The 18,304-nt window shown below is 38.7% G+C and overlaps 1 protein-coding gene across 1 annotated transcript; it reads right to left on the reverse strand.

Moving 5' to 3' along the window:
• Positions 1-1,643: 1,643 nt before the first annotated feature.
• On the reverse strand, positions 1,644-17,208 carry slc24a5 (solute carrier family 24 member 5). Its single transcript, XM_036564538.1, has 9 exons — positions 16,893-17,208; positions 15,579-15,758; positions 14,917-15,000; positions 12,581-12,684; positions 11,181-11,281; positions 8,999-9,282; positions 8,499-8,705; positions 3,992-4,093; positions 1,644-2,771 (listed from the first exon to the last, which is right to left on the reverse strand). The coding sequence occupies exons 1-9, from the start codon at positions 17,047-17,049 to the stop codon at positions 2,449-2,451; spliced, it is 1,542 nt and encodes a 513-aa protein (XP_036420431.1). The 5' UTR covers positions 17,050-17,208; the 3' UTR covers positions 1,644-2,448.
• Positions 17,209-18,304: the final 1,096 nt, after the last annotated feature.

The raw sequence follows: 18,304 nt of genomic DNA on the forward strand, positions 1-18,304 counted from the left end.
AGTTCCAGTCCACTCACTGTCCACTCTAGTAGACACTCCTACCTTGTTGGTCCACCTTGTAGATGTAAAGTCTACAATTAATGTAAAATCCTCTAGTCCTTCATCAGTGGTCACAGGACACTGCCTACAGGACGCTGTTGGCTGGATGTTTTTGTTTCTTGGTCCAGCAGCGACACTGAGGTGATGAAAAGCTCCAGCAACACTGCTCTGTCTGATCCATTCGCAGTCACTGCAGTGCTGAGAGTGACATAGATGGACTACAGTCTGGAACTGTAGAACTACAAAGTGAAACTATATGGTCAGTGGAGCTGATAAATTTATGCTGTTCTCAGAAATGTTATTAAACAATGTTTAAATAAAATGCACATTCTTATTGAATGATGTTCGCTTTTGGCTCAAATTCAGCTTCATGAAACACCTGTCCGATGTGTGGAGCAGTGTAGTCAGTACAGGATGATGTATGTTTAACTTTATTTTTCTGCGTATAAAAGCGTCCATTTGGAGAAAACCAAAGGAAGCCATCGACCCACACGTGTAAACGACTATTTGACATGATAAAAGTCTGAAAAGTCTTACAGTTTCCACAAGAATTTGTTTAAAACATGCAGTAACAGCGTTCCACAGAGGACCGAAGCTGTTCCGTTATTAATGTTCATATCGTGTCTGTCTGTTGTTTTGTTTGAGTCCTGCTGGTTGTGGTCAGATGAAATAGCCTGCAGGCTTTCAGATGAATGATGAGTCTGCAGAGGCATGACTGATGTCAGTTAGTCTGAGTGGACTGCAGATTCCTAGCAGGTCTGAAGTCAGTTCCTGTGGACTGAATGTGTTCAGGTGAGGTCAGAGGTCAGTCCACAGGCTTGCGTGAGAATAAAAGGCCGCTTTGGCTGGTATGAGGTCAGTTATTCTGTGTGGACCAGAGGCCTTCAAGCAGTGATCCAGTCAAAAATCTAATTTGCTCCTCTTCCCAATTGTAGCCGATCAGCCAAGACAAGTTTGGTGTATGAACTTAACTTCTTTATCTTTAGCGCTGGAGCTACGAGGCTAATGTAGCTAACAAGTAATGGAAGCTTGTAGCTGCCAGTTTAGTTCTAGTCTGTTCTACATTTATTAGTAAGCAGTTAATCAAGTCTGAGATTACGGAACAACTTCACACGCTTTGATGGTTTAAGCAAGCAGTTAGCACTATGCTAACTGGTAATGCTAGCATGGTGCTAGCAAAGCTATACCAAAGACATGATGGCAAAACCTCAGACGGCGCCCGCGAGCGAGTCCTCAATGAATGGGGGTGAATGGAGCTGAATAGCTATATATACACACACGCTTAAAAAAGATGGCTCTTCAACTGTTCTTTAATGGTACTATTTAGACCCATGAGTTCTATATAGGGCCATGCATGGTGAAATGGTTCTTCAGATTGATGGAGAATTTGTTGTGTATGGTTCTATATAGAACCTTTAAAAAAAAGTGGTTCCATTTAGCACCAATAAGGGTTCTATTTTCACAAGCTTGACATTGTGATAATAGCAGAATCCTTTTTGGTGCTACATAGAACCAACAAATTCTCCATCAATCTAACAAACCATTTCACCATGCAAAGAACCATTTCATTATGCAGATGGTTCTACATAGAATGCATGGTTCTAAATAGAATCTTCTTTCAGTGTGTATATAAATAGAAATATCAACATTAAACCAATATCAACACTGAACTGGTTTTATGAGGTAGGATGCTAATATTACTGCTACTGAGCACTGACTGGTTAGCATTACTGCTACTGAGTGCTGATTGGTTAGCATTCCTGCTACTGATTGCTGATTGGTTAGCATTACTGTTCCTGAGTACTGATTGGTTAACATTATTCCTACTGAGTGCTGATTAGTTTGCATTACTTCTGCTGTGTGCTGATTTGTTGGTGAGCTGATCAGTTCATTGGCGTTCATGTTCACCAATATCATTAAGGTACATTAGACACTTAGAAAGTTATTTAACAGGAGTTTTAAAATGTTCAGAAATATAACAGCAGTGTTAAAATATTTCATGCTTTTTCATGTTGAGTAATCAAGTACATTTTTCTGTTCAAAAATGATTAAACCTTTACAAACTATGATGTTTGACAAAAATCTCCATATTAACCTGTTCATTTTGGACTCGCTCAGGAGCGCCCTCTACTGTCTGACCAACCTGGAAGACATTACTGAGTCTGTTGCTGTGAGTATTCCTAGGTGAGGATTGATTCTGATAAAGGAAACATCAGAATTGGTAGTATTGATGCTTATCGATCCACCTGGCTCTGCTAATACACTCCAATCACCTGTAAGCTACGTTAGCCTCGTAGCTCCAGCGCCAAAACTTGGCTGATCGACTACACTTGAGGTAAAGCGTGAAACACCATATGAATTAGATTTTTGGTGGAACTGTCATCTTCAGGTGCACAGATCTGGGCTCAGTTAGTCCCCGCAGGCCCGTATCGGGTTATTCCCGATGATTCCCATCTCGTAGAGGATGGATAACGTAGCGAAAAGGACGTAGCACAGCAGACACACGACACCCAGCTTCCAGTCCAGCTTCCAGCCGTTGATGTGGACGGCCAGGAAGAGGAAGACGATGGAGAGCAGCAGGGTGGAGGTGATGAAGACCATGCCTGTGCTGTTCACCAGCACCGGCGCCGTGGTGTCCACGAAGGCCGTCTTGATGAACCAGGGCAGACCCAGACACAGCATGTCGAACACGTTGGAGCCCACGATGTTGGACATGGCCATGTCTCCTTTACCTGCGCGAGAAAACCAGATCATTCAAAAACCAGAGCCGTGACTCATATTTTACCTTCAGGCTGTTTGATCTCTCAACATCAGGACTCTGTTAATCACACTAGTTATTATGAAAATTAATCAAATAACCATAATAACAAACCCTGCAGAGCCTTTAAACATTACAGAGTTCTTTACTGGAAAAAGATTTTCTACAAAAATATGATATTAAAGGATATAGAAACACTATGAGGTGAGAAAAATGCACATAAATGAGTCTGTCAATCAGGCTCTTCTTACTGTAAGAGAGGACAGCTTTCTTTTCTTTCTTTCTCTATTTTCTTTCTTTTTCTATTTTATTTCTTTACTTTCTTTCTCTATTTTCTTTTTGTTTCTTTGGCTTTTTTCATTTCTTTCTTTTTTCTTTTCGTTTCTTTCCTTTCTGTCTTTTTCTTTATGACTTTCTTTCCTTGTCTTACTTTATTTCTCTCCATTTTCTTTCTTTCTATTATATTTCCTTTTCTTTCTCCCTTTATTGTCTGTATTTTTCTCCATTTTCTTTCTTTCTTTCTTTCTTTCATTTCTATTTCTTCCTTAATCGTTTCCTTTGTTTTCTTTCCTTCATTCCTTCATTTGTTCTTTTTTTCCTTATGTCCTTCCTTCCTTCCTGTTTTCCTTTCTTTCTGTTACTGCTATTTGATTGAATTCTGTGACTCATTCCTTAGAAATATTATCTTATATTTTCACTGTACTTCCTTCAAGAAATGCAAATCTAGTTTATATCATGTATGTTTACTCCACTCTTATAAAAGATGGTTCTTCAAGTGTTCTTTAGTAAAGACAGTGGGTCTATAAAGAACCATGAACAAAGAAAGAAATAGTTCTTTAGATTGATGGAGAATGTCTTGTATATGGATCTATACTGCACCAAAAAGGGTTCTGCTATTGCTATTATGATGTCACGCTTGTATACAATAGCACAACCCTTTTTGGTTCTACACAGAAGCATAAACAACTCGATTTCACCATGCAAAGAATAATTTAAGCATGCAAATGGTCCTTGGAGTGTTCATGGTTTTATATAGAACCAGAACCACTGTTTCTAGTAAAGTACCCCTGATGAACCATCTTTTTTAAGAGTGTATTTATTCTAATAGATAAACACAGAGGAAGAGTGCACAGTGTTTCGTCCTTGAAATATTTTTTCATATTTGTTCATATTTTTTTTCACGTGTTTCTTTACCCTCTCGTGCCACCATCACGCTGGCCACGGTGTCAGGGATGCTGGTTCCAGCCGCCAGCAGAGTGAGACCCATCACAGTGTCGGGAATGTTCAGCGTCCCTCCTGAACGCACAGACACACACACACACACAGAAAAATGCAAGGAAAATAATGTCGCTGCCCAAAGAAAACAAGTATCTCCAAAACAGTGACTTTTCAGGGGAGGGCAAAAACGCTCTTCACTTTCAGTATAAGTGAATGTAACAAGCTTTTATTCCAAACAATTTTAGAGCATTTTTATTGGTCTATTCATCAAGAAATTGTCAAACAATGTAAAGAACAGCTGCTGAGCTCAAATAATGTAGAAAAATAAAAACTGAAAAAATGGAGAGATATGTTTTTCTCTGGACAGCGACGAGCAGGACCTCTCGTTTCACTTTTTCCACTGAACAAATTTTAAAAAGTACATTCCTGGCGCTCCCTGGTGGTTTGCAGGCCCTAAGTGACTGATTATAACACTTAAAGCAAGAAACAGCCTCCTCTCTGCTACTGCTATTAGCTAAAGTACTCTGGTCCATGTCTTAGATGACAGGGAGTCATACAGTGTCAAAAACCACATAATCAAGTCTATTAGAGATAATGAACAAGTCCACAAGCTTATGCTGGTCTGGTGCTGGTTTAGCTAGTCACCCAGTATAGTCATGCTGGTTGACCAGCATACCAGCATCCAAAACCCAACATATGCTTTTGTGGTGACCAGCCAAGCTGGTCTATTCTGGTTTTTCTAAACAAAGTACCTCCAACTCAATTGTAAAGTTATTGAAGCATAAAACTAATAAGGAACTTAAGTTTTTTTATTGATTTTTTTGTTGATTTTTTAAATAAAGTCCACTCATTGTTGTGTACATTTTTGCCTTTTTTGCCATGCAAACGTTTCCATGGTGATAGCATCCACCTAAAAGTTTGTGATGATCTGAGGGGAGCTTTGTAAGGTCTCTTTTAATTAATTAACGTGGGAAAACATCACAGGGATGTAAGAGCTCAGTGCTTTCTGCCCATGATGACCTTACATTTTATTATACTTTTATTAACATCAGTGAACATTATTTTGTAACAATAAGAAATCTGAGGGGCTTCCAAATTGGAAACTGTTCCAGACCCCACCCCCCCACATTAGCCTCGCAGCAAAAATAAAGAAGCAAACAGGTCTTAGCACAGAGCAGCGGTTCTCAAACTGGGGGCAGCAGAAAAATCTCAGAAGTTGTGTCTCTATTTCTACTGATTTTGTAAGTTTATTAACTCTCTGGGGTCCACAAACTCACCCACTCACCACATTCTCTGTTTCTGCATGTGTTTGTGTATCTTTGTGATGATGCAGCACAGAAATCCAGTTCAAACATTTCCTGAATCTGTAGAGTCGTCCTTTCCATTCCATCTTATCATGAGATCAAACGTGACTCACATCCAGAGTTATGAGGCTATGAAGAGGGGCTGAGATACACGTCATCTGCCTATCACCGTGTGGAACTGGTGGATTTGTGTGTCCGTCCACATTCTGTGTGAAACTGACCAATGGACACTCAGGAAATCACTAAGGACTGACCATCACACCGGAAACCCTTCGTTCTTCATTAAGTCCACATCGGAGACACATGTGAAATGTTGTGCAGAGAGTTTACAGCTGCTGAAGTTGCTGCAGCAGTTTTGGAAAGTAGTGATGAAGATAACGGAGCATTTTGATATGAATCATCTGAGGATCATGTTATATGAAGAGCCTTTAAAGGAAAGTTTAAGAAAATATGAACAAATTGAGAGCTCCTAAAGGGGTAAATATCCCTCAGCCGTATCTGAAAATAAATAGTACTTGCTATTAAAATGGTAGATATTATTAAACATTATTAAAATGAAATGCCAAGCAATCACAATTAACTGACATACCGTGCTCATTTGATGAGTTCTGTAATGTCAAGTCTCTTGGCTTGTTTACAACTAGTTCAAAATGCCACAGACTGTCTACAAAGACAAGAGATCACGCATCTCTACACTGACTCCCGGTTCAAATTTAAGGTGTCTTTGATTTTAAAGCATTACATGGCTTTGCACCTGTACACAGTGGGCTCTAAAAGTCTGAGAGCGCTGGTGAAGATGCTTCTACTTTGCATTCCTTTCTCCATCAATCTGAAGAACCCTTTCATGATGCAAAGAACACTTTAATCATGCAAAGGGTTCTTTGAGTGTACATAGTTCCATACAGGACCATTTTCTTTACTAAAGAACCCCTTAAAGAACCATTTTTTCTAAGCGTGTAATAAAAGCATTTTGTCTATTTTTAATAATAAATAAAGTATTTTGCTTAGTTTATACAATATAGCCATTTGAATGGTATTGGACATGTAAACAATATTGAGGCCTATATGTCTTAACGGTCAGGGTTCCCTTGAACATCATGTTCTCAATCACTTCTGATTGTTCTAAAGGAGATTTTATGCCTTTATTAATGCTGTGACCAGACTGTGAAAGTGACTCTGTAGCACTTACTATCCATAAAAGGGGGCTTACACTGAAAAGCAAATTATGAGAACTGCGAGTGTAGAACATTGTTTGATTTCAGCCTGAGCCAGCAGACCCCCATGTGGCCTTAGCGATGGAAGACTCGTGGAGAATCCTGCCTGCAGGCCATGCTCACCCTCACGCTCACTGCCCCGAGGCTTCGCTCCTCCTCGCTACCTGCCCAACGCTTTGCTCCGTTCCACACGGCCCTCGCTCATGTGAGTTTGCACGCTCTTTCCCCGGATAATAATCCTATTATCCTCCCGAGTGAATCACATGGTCTCCCGGGTCCGGCGGCCCATAATCCCCAGCCTCCAGACTCCCCCAATCCCTCAGGATACGGCGCTGGCATCTCAGGAATGGAGTAAAAGAGCATGTGATGTAGCTGTGTGCTTCTCAGAAACCTCCCAGCACCTCCTGATATCATCTAATAAGCTTTTAACTGCACTTAATGGTCTGTTATATGTCCAATGTTACAAAATTTATAGTATACTCACGCACACAATAGGCCTGCTGTGGAACTACAAATCAACTTTTGGATTAATGTGCACGATTAAAGTCTTTAAATGCCTGGCGACCTCCCAGGCTAACAGCTTAGATCTGAAAACAGCAAGAAATGCAGTAAGAAGCAGCAGCAATAGTAATAATTTGGCTGAATGGTGATGGCAGGCTAATATTTCTTGGATTCTGTCCTTTGTCTTGACTTGTCTTTGTCAGCCGCAGTGTTTGAAAGTGGATTTGGCGGCTAGCAAGGCAGCTTAGGACTCAAGCTAGCCGCATAATTCTGGTTTTGTTATGTAACCCTCTGCAGGGGGTCAATGACCAAATTAAGGGCATCAAACTGAAGTCCATGAGAACCACAGCACTGTTTCTGAAATAACTGTTTACTGAGCAGGGGAAAAATGCTAAATGCACCCCCCCAGTGCTAGAGTTTGTCTTTATCACCACTAACTGACTAAAATCGGTCTCTGCAGTAGTTGGTGAGCATGTATGTCCCTGTTGGTCAGTAAAATGGATCAGCATGTGGAACTGACGCTTTCTGTGAGCCCCTGTGTTTCCTATCACTGCATAAAAGAAGCTCCATGCTGCCTTTATCATTGGATGCACTGTGAATTTGTTCCTAAGTTTGAAGAAATGTCGCTAATAGATAAATTGCCACTAAATCAGTTAAACACAATTTACGTTAAATGTCGATCAGCAGAGACGTGTTTGGTCTCTGAAGTTCGCTTCTTTTGTTTTAGCACTGGAGCTTCGGGGCTTATGTAGCTAACAAGTAATGGAAACTTGTTAGCGTTAACAGTTTGCACTGCTGTCTGTATTTACATGCAATTCTCTAATCTGATTGAATTCATTCAAATTACAGATTCAGACTGAGATGTTTATATCTCACTCTACTCAACAGTCTAATGAAAATCTCTGTTTACGTGCACAGTACAATAATCAGATCCAAAATTATATGCATGTGTAGAGAACCACTTAGTTAGTAGATGTTACCATGACAACCAGCATCACATGAGTCCAGTCAGAGTGAGACGAGCAGCAGTGAGTTATTGAGTTTTCAGCTGGAGCGCTTGTGTTTTTAAATTCTTTAAAATTATACCAGACTCAGGAAAATTAATTTCACATTCAGATTATTAACGGATTCTCAGGCTGATGCTTAAATCATCACATAGTCGCCTTAAACTGTGTGGGGGTGTTCAGTATCTCTAATAGACTTGATTATGTGGTTTCTGACACTGTATGACTAATTGTTATCTATAAAGATGGACTAAAGCTGGGTTGGGCAGCAACTTACATCCTATCCACAATCATAAAAATGAAAGAATGGAAAAGAAGTAATTCTTCATTAATTTTGATCATGAATAAGGCAATAAAATAAATAGAATGATTGAATGTATGCGTGTGGGACCCCACAGTGGCTTCACGTAATCATAAACAGCACAATCAAGGCTGTTTGCTTTAAAGAAGCAGGACTCACCGATTACAGTGACCATCCAGACGAGAATGTACGTGAAGGCGGATATCCACACTGCCGACATGAAGAAGGTTAGCATGTAGCATTTCCTCCAGTAGCGCCTCCTGCAGTCCGGAATGGTCAGATATAGCAGCACGATCACAGGCAGAGACAGAACCCACAGGATCCGCTTCAGGTCATTCTCCGGCATACTGAATACACTCTTCCGCTCTAGAACAGACAGATAGACAGATAAACAAATACACAGACAGACAGATAGATAGATAGATAGATAGATAGATAGATAGACATTCAGACAGACAGGCAGACAGATAGACAGACAGACAGACAGATTAATCCAAAGTAATAAGCTACAGTGCTAATGTAGGAGGCAGTAATTTAACTGAATTGATTTCGATGGTCATGACGGATTTCCTGATTTACTGAATCATCATGAAGAGTCATTACTGAATCGGATCATTATGAGGTCAGATATTCATACTGCTGACTTTATATTGTCATACCTTCTGGGATTTCGTTGAGGCCGTGCAGGCTGAGGGACAGGTGCGAATATCCCGAATCATCCTGGAAAATCCCGCTGTCAGTCCGAGAGCGGCTTGGGACCCTCAGACTGGTGTCATTATTCCACCCAATCAGGGGCTGCTGTTCAGGGCGCTCATCCACACTCTTACTCAAACAGACACAGCACGGACTGAAGCGCCGCATCATGTACTCACTGATCCGCAGGTCAAAACACAGCACCACGATGTACACGCCGTACACCAGCAGCAGACACGCCGCATCATACCTGACACACACACACACACACACACACACACACACACACAAATTTCCTCATTTAGGTGTTAATGTGAATGAATTTCATAGAGCCTTTAGCTTTAGCATAGAGCCTTTAGCTTTATGCTAACTGGGGCTTAGGGTTTGAAAGCTAGCAGAGGAGAGTAGTAACTAACTACTTACATTTACTCAAGTACATGTACTTATTAGTACAATATTAAAATATTGATGGATTTGTGCTCTGCTGAGCATTTTCAAATCATAATACTATCACTTCTACTCAAGTATGTTAGTGAGTAAAACAATCTACTTTACACTTTACACTACAGTTGCATTTTAGCTGTTCAAATTTAGTTACTAATTCATTCTTTTAGACCAATATAATCCCAAAACAAGTAGAACAGAACTGTATAGTCTTAAGTTCCTGTGCTGAGAGATGCTGGATGTTCTAAGACGTTCCACTGCAGTTGTGTTACTCAGTACTGAAATACTGTGTTTTTTTGGGGAGGTACTTTTACTTTTACTGCAGTCAATATTTTATCCACGTATCAATACTTTTACTTGAGTATGGGTTTGGGCTGCTCTACCCACCTCTGGAGGCTAGTGCTAGCAAGACCTGTTAACTATAAAATAAAAATTATTTTATATAGATAACAGTGAGTCATATAGTGTCAGAAAACACATAATCAAGACTATTAGAGATACTAAACATCTCCACACACTTTGAGATGACTGTGTGATGATTTAGGCCTGCAGTTAGCATAATGCTAATTGTCTGGCTACTCCAGTGTAGCCCAGTCACTCTTTACACCAAACTCTTGGGAAACTGGGTGAGTTTTCAGATTTACAGATATGCAGCAGCACATTGTAAAGTTTTTCAGAGGAATCCAGGCAGAGTTATAGTTTCTAGACTATGAAAGGCCAACTGGGCGAACCAGTCTCTACAGCGCCACCCGGAGGCAGAGCAGTGCTGCAGCTCTAGTAAGTTAAGAACACCATTGTGATTGGGTGAAGCAGATAAACAATGAGCTTCATTGAATCTGTAATCTATTTTTCTAACAGCATAACTTCAACTATTACCAGGCGTCTAAAAGGAAGCTAATGTTGTTAATGTAGTTCATGCCTCTATTCATCCCTCTGTTAGTGCCCCCCTTCAGTAATTTACCATAACTGTAAAGATCAACCATGAACTCCAGAACGCACAGCTACAGTAACAACACTGTACACCATCTCCAAAACATGACTCAGCAGTCTTACTGGACATTACAGACCTTACTTATAGTACCTGGACAGGAGACGGACAAGAGAGACATTTTGTTCCTTCATAATCAAAATACAAAACCATCAGAGACTCTTTTCTGCCAAGATTTACTAACAAAATCCCCACCTTCCCCAAAATGACCAATACTGAAAAAATGAAGATATTACTGGAGGAAAATGTAGAAACAATAGATTTAGCAGAACAAATCTTCAGTTACCTAATCAGCATTTCTGATTCCTGATATTCAGATGTTTACCTTAATTTTTCATGTTTACCTTATTGTTTACTTTTTTGTTTCATTCATGTTCATATTCCTTTTATGCTTATATGTACTATAGTATTAATACTTCAAACTTTATGGCTTTCTTTTAATTATTTATCCTTATAAACTTCTTTTCTTCATTTCTGTGAATAAATGATACATGAATATCATTGTATGTGATATATGAGTAATATCTTGTAGCTTTGGCAACACAGATCTCATATCCTGTCCGATATCCTATCCTATTGGCTCATGTAGCTAACAAGTAATGGAGGCTTATGCCACACCGATTAGCACGGTGCTAACTGCATGCAAACATCAGCACACACTCAACTCAAATGGTGTTAAATGTGAGATGAAGCACCCTAAACTGTATCACACTCACCAGTACACCTGATTATCGGAGATGATGGCGATTACAGCAGCTACACTAATTGCATACGCCATGCAGTCCCTGAACAACGGCCAACAGGTCAGACGACTCACCTGAACACAGAACAACACAAGAAAATCATTCAAGTTCCTGTTTAAACGAGACAAATATTGAAAATATATTACAAGATTCACTGTATACTGACAATATACATGAAAATATATTTCATGTTCACAGCAGAGAAGATCCTTCATTAACCTTCATTAACCATTAGTTTAATCAATCCTACTTTAATTTAAATTAGGGTAATCAATCTTTCTTTATGCTTAAGCTGTGTCTTTAAGTTAAATAAGAGTAATCAGTCATTCATTACAACCAAACAGTTTGATCAACCCTTCATTAAGTTCAATCTGTTTAATCAATTCTTCAGTAAGTTCAGTCAGTTTAATCAATCTTCATTGAAATTAAATAAGAGTAATTGAAGACTAATTAAAGTTTCTTTAATTAGAGTAATCAATCTTTTGTTAAGTTAAATAAGAGTAATCAATCCTTCAGCTCAGTAAGTTTAATCAATTCAGGTTAAATTAAGGAATCAATGGTTCTTTAAGTTAAATCAGAGTAATCAATCCTTCATTGTGTTCAATCAGTTCAATAAGTTTAATTAACGCTTCGTTAAGTTCAATTAGTGTAATCAATCCTTCATTAAGTTAAATCAATTTGATTAATCCTTCATTAAGATAAAACGGTTTAATCAATCCTTTATTAAGTTAAATCAGTTTAATCAATCTTTTATTCATTTATACCAGTTTAATCAGAACTTCATTAAGTTCAGTTTTAGTGATGCCTAGTTTAGGATTAAGTACATCACAGTCCACAATGTCAGTATTGTAGCATTTAAACCATTTGAAACTGTGAGGTCAATGTTACGTAAGAGCTCTAAACAAAGATCAATAATTCTGCTTACTTTTAACTGTATTGATCACTGCTGTATCTCAGAATCTCTAACTTTATGGGAGAAGAAAAAATCATTCAATGTGATGAGAATTTAATGTAAATAATTATTTCCCATTTCTGCTGCTGCATTCATTATAAAACATTCATGCAATAGAGCAGCTGGTGTGTTTAAAAATTACAAACATAATGGAGCTACAAGATTTTGACATGATAGTATAATATTCATCTGTATTTATGCTAATGTTATTAATTGTTATCACAGGCGCTAACCCACTTTCTGCTCAGACGAATAGTTTTAAATATTTTCTCGGCTGATCTAAGACTGCACAGTACTGTACTGTACTCAAATACATTCCAGAAAGAGTCTCTTTGATCCAGTAACACAGCGGTTCTAATTGTTTGGCGTTTGTGTTCGTGAGTTCATGTATAATCTTTCTCAGAAAGCCACAGTTACATACCACTGAGGTTAATATTCCGCAGGCAGCGCAGATGCCCAGCAGGTTGTACACGGCCGAGCCCACGATCGTACTCACACCGATATCTCCCTTCGTCACAAACACACCTGAGGAGGAAGCACAGGTGAGCTTTTACCTGTCCAAGCACACCTCCTGTAGAGGACACGCTGCTCATTTGGTGCTATCTAATAGCTAAAAAAATGTAGCACTTCTGCTATAGTTGTCATTAGCTATGCTAATGCTAATTTTGTCAATGTTTATAGATAACGGTAAATCGTGTAGTGTCAGAAATTACATAATCAAGTTTATTAGAGATGCTGAACACCTCCACACGCTTTGAGGTGAGTGTGTCATGATTGAAACATGTAGTTAGCACCATGCTGATTGGCAAATGCTAATTAGCTTCCATTATTTGTTAGCTACATTAGCCTCACATAGTCTGATTGACTATATTTGGGGAAACAGGGTCACTTAAATCCTTTCAGATGCTTCATACAAAACTAAAATCTTGTAGGATAGCCAGAAATGGCATGTCTTCTGCATAATGGTAATCAGTGGGTTTGTTTCTAGTGTCATTAGCATTATCTAAACAATTTATTTCTTTAATGATGTTTAGAAGTGGATAAAAACACCTTACATCCCATTTAATACATTTATGATTACTTTCCTTAGTATTTCAAATGATGATACATTTACTTCTATTCAACATTGATGAGTATAGCCAGCAACGTTATAAATAAGGAGACAGTCATTGTTTGAAATATGAATGGGAAAGCTCGTAACACTCAACATGGCATCTGTTTACGGAGAAAGTCCCACCCTTCAAGAAAAAAAGCCAATCAGCTTGCTGGTGAAGCTCCAAGTGGGGAAAGCCCCCCTCACTGTGGAGATCTACATAAGTGCAGTAGCAACCCAAAAACTTTATAAGTCCTTACAGGAAAGTCTGTTCAGTTGGTGGCCATCTTGGCAACACCTCTGGGCAGTTATTCCCAGCCATACAAGACCAGATTCCTCTCTTTCTGAATAGGGAAAGACCAAATTCTCAGAACTGGAGGTCAAATTACTGTTTCCAAAACAAATTTGAAAACACTGATGAAATCTGACAAAAACCTCAGAAGTAGTTTGTAGCGTTCGGACAAAATGATAATTTGGGTTGTCCTGGCTACTGTGTGTCATGGTGTAACCAGCAAGCTCATTGGCTCTTTTTATTGAAGGGGGAACTTTCTCAGCAAAAAAGATGCCATGTTGAGTGTTACAAGCTTTCCCACTCATATTTCAACCAGTGAGAGTCTCCTCCTCCTTTATAACGTCTCTGAAGTAATTGCCTGCTGAAATTGCAAAGATGACCGCAGAGTGAACAGACTTTCCTATAAGTTTCTTTCTCTGTCTTTGCCAATCGCTGTGAGGAAATTAAAAAATCGTAAGCTCACGTCTTAGTAGGGCATTTAAATTTTATTACTACAAAAAAAAATTCACATCTGAAAACAATATTTAAGTAGCACTAAAAATGCTGTAATTCTGCACGAACAAAACTGCATAAAGACACAACACTATTTCCATTTCACAATGAGTGTCTCAGTGTGAAAGTCTTAGCAATTAGCTTTCTTCGCTCTGAGGTGAAAATTGGCCACCATGATAGAGTTACTTAAACAGAGTAAAGGCTCACTTGTACTCCATTTATGTATGAAAAGAACTTGTCTGTTTTAAACAATGTAACCGTCACTGCCCATATAATTCCATGTGTCCTTTACATTGGTATGGATGTTAAGCAGTACATCCACTAGAGGGCAGTCCTGAGTGAAAAGTTTCTGACAACAAACATGGAGGAGGTCGTAATAATGTACCAACTACAAAACAGATGAAAGAGACAGCGCCATAGGCTGTGGTGTCTGTGAGGCCTTTAAATTCCTTGTGACGAGTGGACGGAGAATTCTTTACACTTTTATTACCAAAGAGAAACTATTGAACTATTGGCTACACTGCCCCCCCCCCACGGCTTCCGGTGTGTACTGCTCCATTTTGTCCATAATCGTAAGCTTTCAGAGAACGTGGACAAATACAGACAAAAGGAAAGTAGAGTATGGACAGAAGATTTTGCTCCTAATGCTGTTTTCTGAGTTTAATTTTATAGCTCCTGTCCTGCTTTACTGTTGGTCACTCTGGGGCTTTTGTGTTTTATTTTAGACCAAAAGGATCCAAAAAACGAAGAACAGAGCCGAACAAACTGTGCTGATAGGTGCTGGATGGACTATGAGTACACTGTACTTTTGGACCTCTGACTTTTTTAACTCTCTAAGTTGGTTTTTGGGAGGTAATTTTTCAACGTTGAACTGTTTTACCTAGAAAAGCAGTGACCAGCTCAGGGGCCGAACTTCCGGCCGCCATGAAGGTTGCCCCGGCAACGTCCTGAGAGAGCCCGAGACCTGATGACACAAACAAATCCATCACGCGCACAACTTCAAAGACACACGGGCTACTTATATAATAATAATAATAATAATTACACTAGTGCCAGCGCAATCATTATTACTAATGTTATTATTGCATTTACTTGTAGTAGTAATAGCACACACGTTAAGATGGTTATTCAAGTGTTCATTTCATGCTTAAATGGTTTATTGCATGGTAAAATGGTTCTTCAGACTGATGGAGAACATAACCTTTTTGAAAATGGTTCTATCTAGCACCAAAAAGGGTTCTACTATTATTACAAGCTTGACTTCAAAACAACAGTAGAACCCTTTTTGGCACTAGATAGAACCATTTACAAAAAGGTTCTGCTTTCTATCAGTCTGAAGAACCATTTCACCATGCAAAGAACAATGTAAGCATGCATGTAGTTATAGTTTAATACAGAGCCATCGCTTTTATAAAGAACCCTTAAAAAAACACCCTTTTTGAGTGTGTGTAGTGTTACTGATAAAAGCCTAATAATATCAACAAGTCATAAACACAAAATAACAACCAGAAAACATCACCAACAACAACATTAGTAACTTACGGTCACTGATGACCTCCAGAGAAGGCAAGAAATAATCATCACAAACGATAGAGACTGCCAGAAACATATAAAAAACGATGATAAAGTATATGATAATGCCCCCGTCCCTCCTCTCCTGTAGTGTGAAGAAGCCCTGGGGAAACTCTGAGCTCTGCGGAGAGACGCATTCAGTCTCATTCTCTGCGGACAAACACAGAATAAACGGTTTGTGTTTGGAGTTTAGCGGCTGTTAGACTGATAGAACCATTCAAATCCATTCTGCCCGGGCCTGCTCTTATAAAAGACACTATACACTATAGCTCATTTTATTAAATAAACTTAGTAAACTGTGAAGTTCAAGTATATTTCCCAAGTATACTTAATGTATTAAGTATACTAATATCCATGTCCTAATAGTAAACTTGTAAGTGTACTATTTCAATACTTCTTGGGACTAAACTGGCCCAAATTTTTAGTCTATAAAAGTGTCATTTTAAGTACACTTTAGGTGTAAGAGTAGTAAAATACACAACTGCGTCTAAGTACTGCAAGTGTACTGTGTACTACACTATAAGTGGATACTAGTTATAACCATGCTTAAAAAATCTTTTTCAGGGGTTCTTTAGTAAGGAAAACAGTTCTATATAGAACCATGATTAAAGGGTTCTTTGCATGGTGAAATGGTTCTTCAGATTGGTTTCAGAATGTGTTGTATTTTATTCTATATAGAACCTTTTCGAAAAGGCACCAAAAAGGGTTCTTTTATTGTTACAAGCTTGGCATTGCTCACAATTTGGTGCTATAGAGAGCCTTTTTCAAAAAGGTTCTATATAGAACCATTTACAGTACATTCTACTTTAATCTGAAGAACTCTTTCATGATGCAAAGAACCCTTTAATCATGCAGATGGTTCTTTGAGTGTTCATGGTTCTTTATGGAACCATTTTCGTGATGAAACAACCCTTGAGGAACCATCTTTTTTTAGAGTGTACTTCTAGTGCACTTTTTAGTTTATTAAAATATATTTTGAAGTGTACCACAAGTAAACTATATATAGTGTTAGTTTACTAGTTACGTAATACCAGTCTACTTTTTCTTCATGAAAGTATATTTCATGAAGTACAATTACAAGTACAGGCCACAACCATATATGAGTACAAGTACAGACCAAATATACTTAAACTTTTCTGTATGCTTTCCAGTATAAGCCAAGAATACTTATAATATAATCATAATTACTGATTATATTTAATCAGCCCACCACTGAGCCTTTACAAGTTTATCAGTGGACCAGACCCTCAAAGTCGCTTTAAGTCCATTTAAAAGTATTCATACCCACTTCCCGTCGAACCCGTGAGGGCTTCAGATCCTGAGAAGGTTTGGCGATGAAGAAGACCAGGTGGACAGCGCAGTAGATCACTATCACTACTCCCAGAACACTCAGCAGGATCTCTCTGCTCCTCCTCTTCAGCTTCACTACGTCTCTCTTCATCCTCCTTACTCGGCCAGGCCTTTCAGATGTCCAGGAGGTGTTAAAAGTGCTGAACACCTTAAAGCTGTCTGAGATTCTAAAGCTAAAGCTGTGTGACTGAGTTCACTCTCCATCCAGCTCTACAGAGCAGCTGCTCTGATCAGGAGAAGCATCACTGCCCAACTCTGGTGCGCTGTTCTTGTTTTCGCACCCCTATTCACACAGGCCCCGCCCCTGCTGCGCTGGGATTGGCTAGTAGTTCACACTCACGAGTTCTATGCCCCGCCCCTCCTGTTGGCTATTAGTTTATACATACGCGCGAGGGGGCGGGGCTTCAGCGTTCTAGCATTGTGAAACATAAGCTTGGGGAAAAAAACGAAAAAAGAGACTAACAAAAATGTCAATAATATATCAACAAACAATAACAATAACAATTGTAATAATAATAATAATAATAATTATTATTATTATTAAAAAAAACAATTACTCTAATTTACAAGACACAAGTATTATACTACTATAAGACAGCACTAGAGGAATATTATACAGAAAAGAAATTATTATAGCTTATTATATATAGATGTATTATACACCACTAGAGAAATATATGATTGTTATCCACCTTATTCCAGTGCCCCACGATGCTTTGAGTGACTTATGGTCAAGCATGAACAGACAATACATTGAATAGTTGACATGATAGACATGTGAAAATAAATAAAAATGTCATTAATCTTTATTGTTGGGATTCTCGAATATTTGTGTGCTGATTGCAGCTTAATCGATCTGAGAACTGAAAACGTGAGAGAAACGCTTCAGTCAGAGGATCCTGTTTACAGCTATGCTAATTACTATGCTAATTACGCTAATAAAGACATTTCATCATAACTGTTGAATTGTGTTTACACTGAGAGTCAGATACAGACAGAGAACCATATAATATTCTCTTTTCACAGCAACGTGTAATAGAGAAATCTGTTTTTAAGCCAGCGCTACAATAATGCTCCTCACATGTTCACAATGGTAGCTAGCTCTGTTAGCATTAAGCTAGCGGGGCTAGCTCGACGCGATATGGGATGTTTTATGTCAGTTCTAGTTTAAATAAGAACGTTTTAAGTTTGTAACAATCATGTAAGCAACAGTCTTTACTTTGTTTGTCTCAATTCGTAAGCAATGCTTTATTTAAAAGCTTAAACTTGAAGTCTGTCTTTCATTATTGTAGCGCTAGCCTGTTAGCTGGTTAGCTTTCTGCTACCTTCTTAGCCTACTGGTGAGG

This window comes from Colossoma macropomum, unplaced genomic scaffold, assembly GCF_904425465.1.
Source record: "Colossoma macropomum unplaced genomic scaffold, Colossoma_macropomum, whole genome shotgun sequence".
In the NCBI taxonomy this organism is placed as follows: domain Eukaryota; kingdom Metazoa; phylum Chordata; class Actinopteri; order Characiformes; family Serrasalmidae; genus Colossoma; species Colossoma macropomum.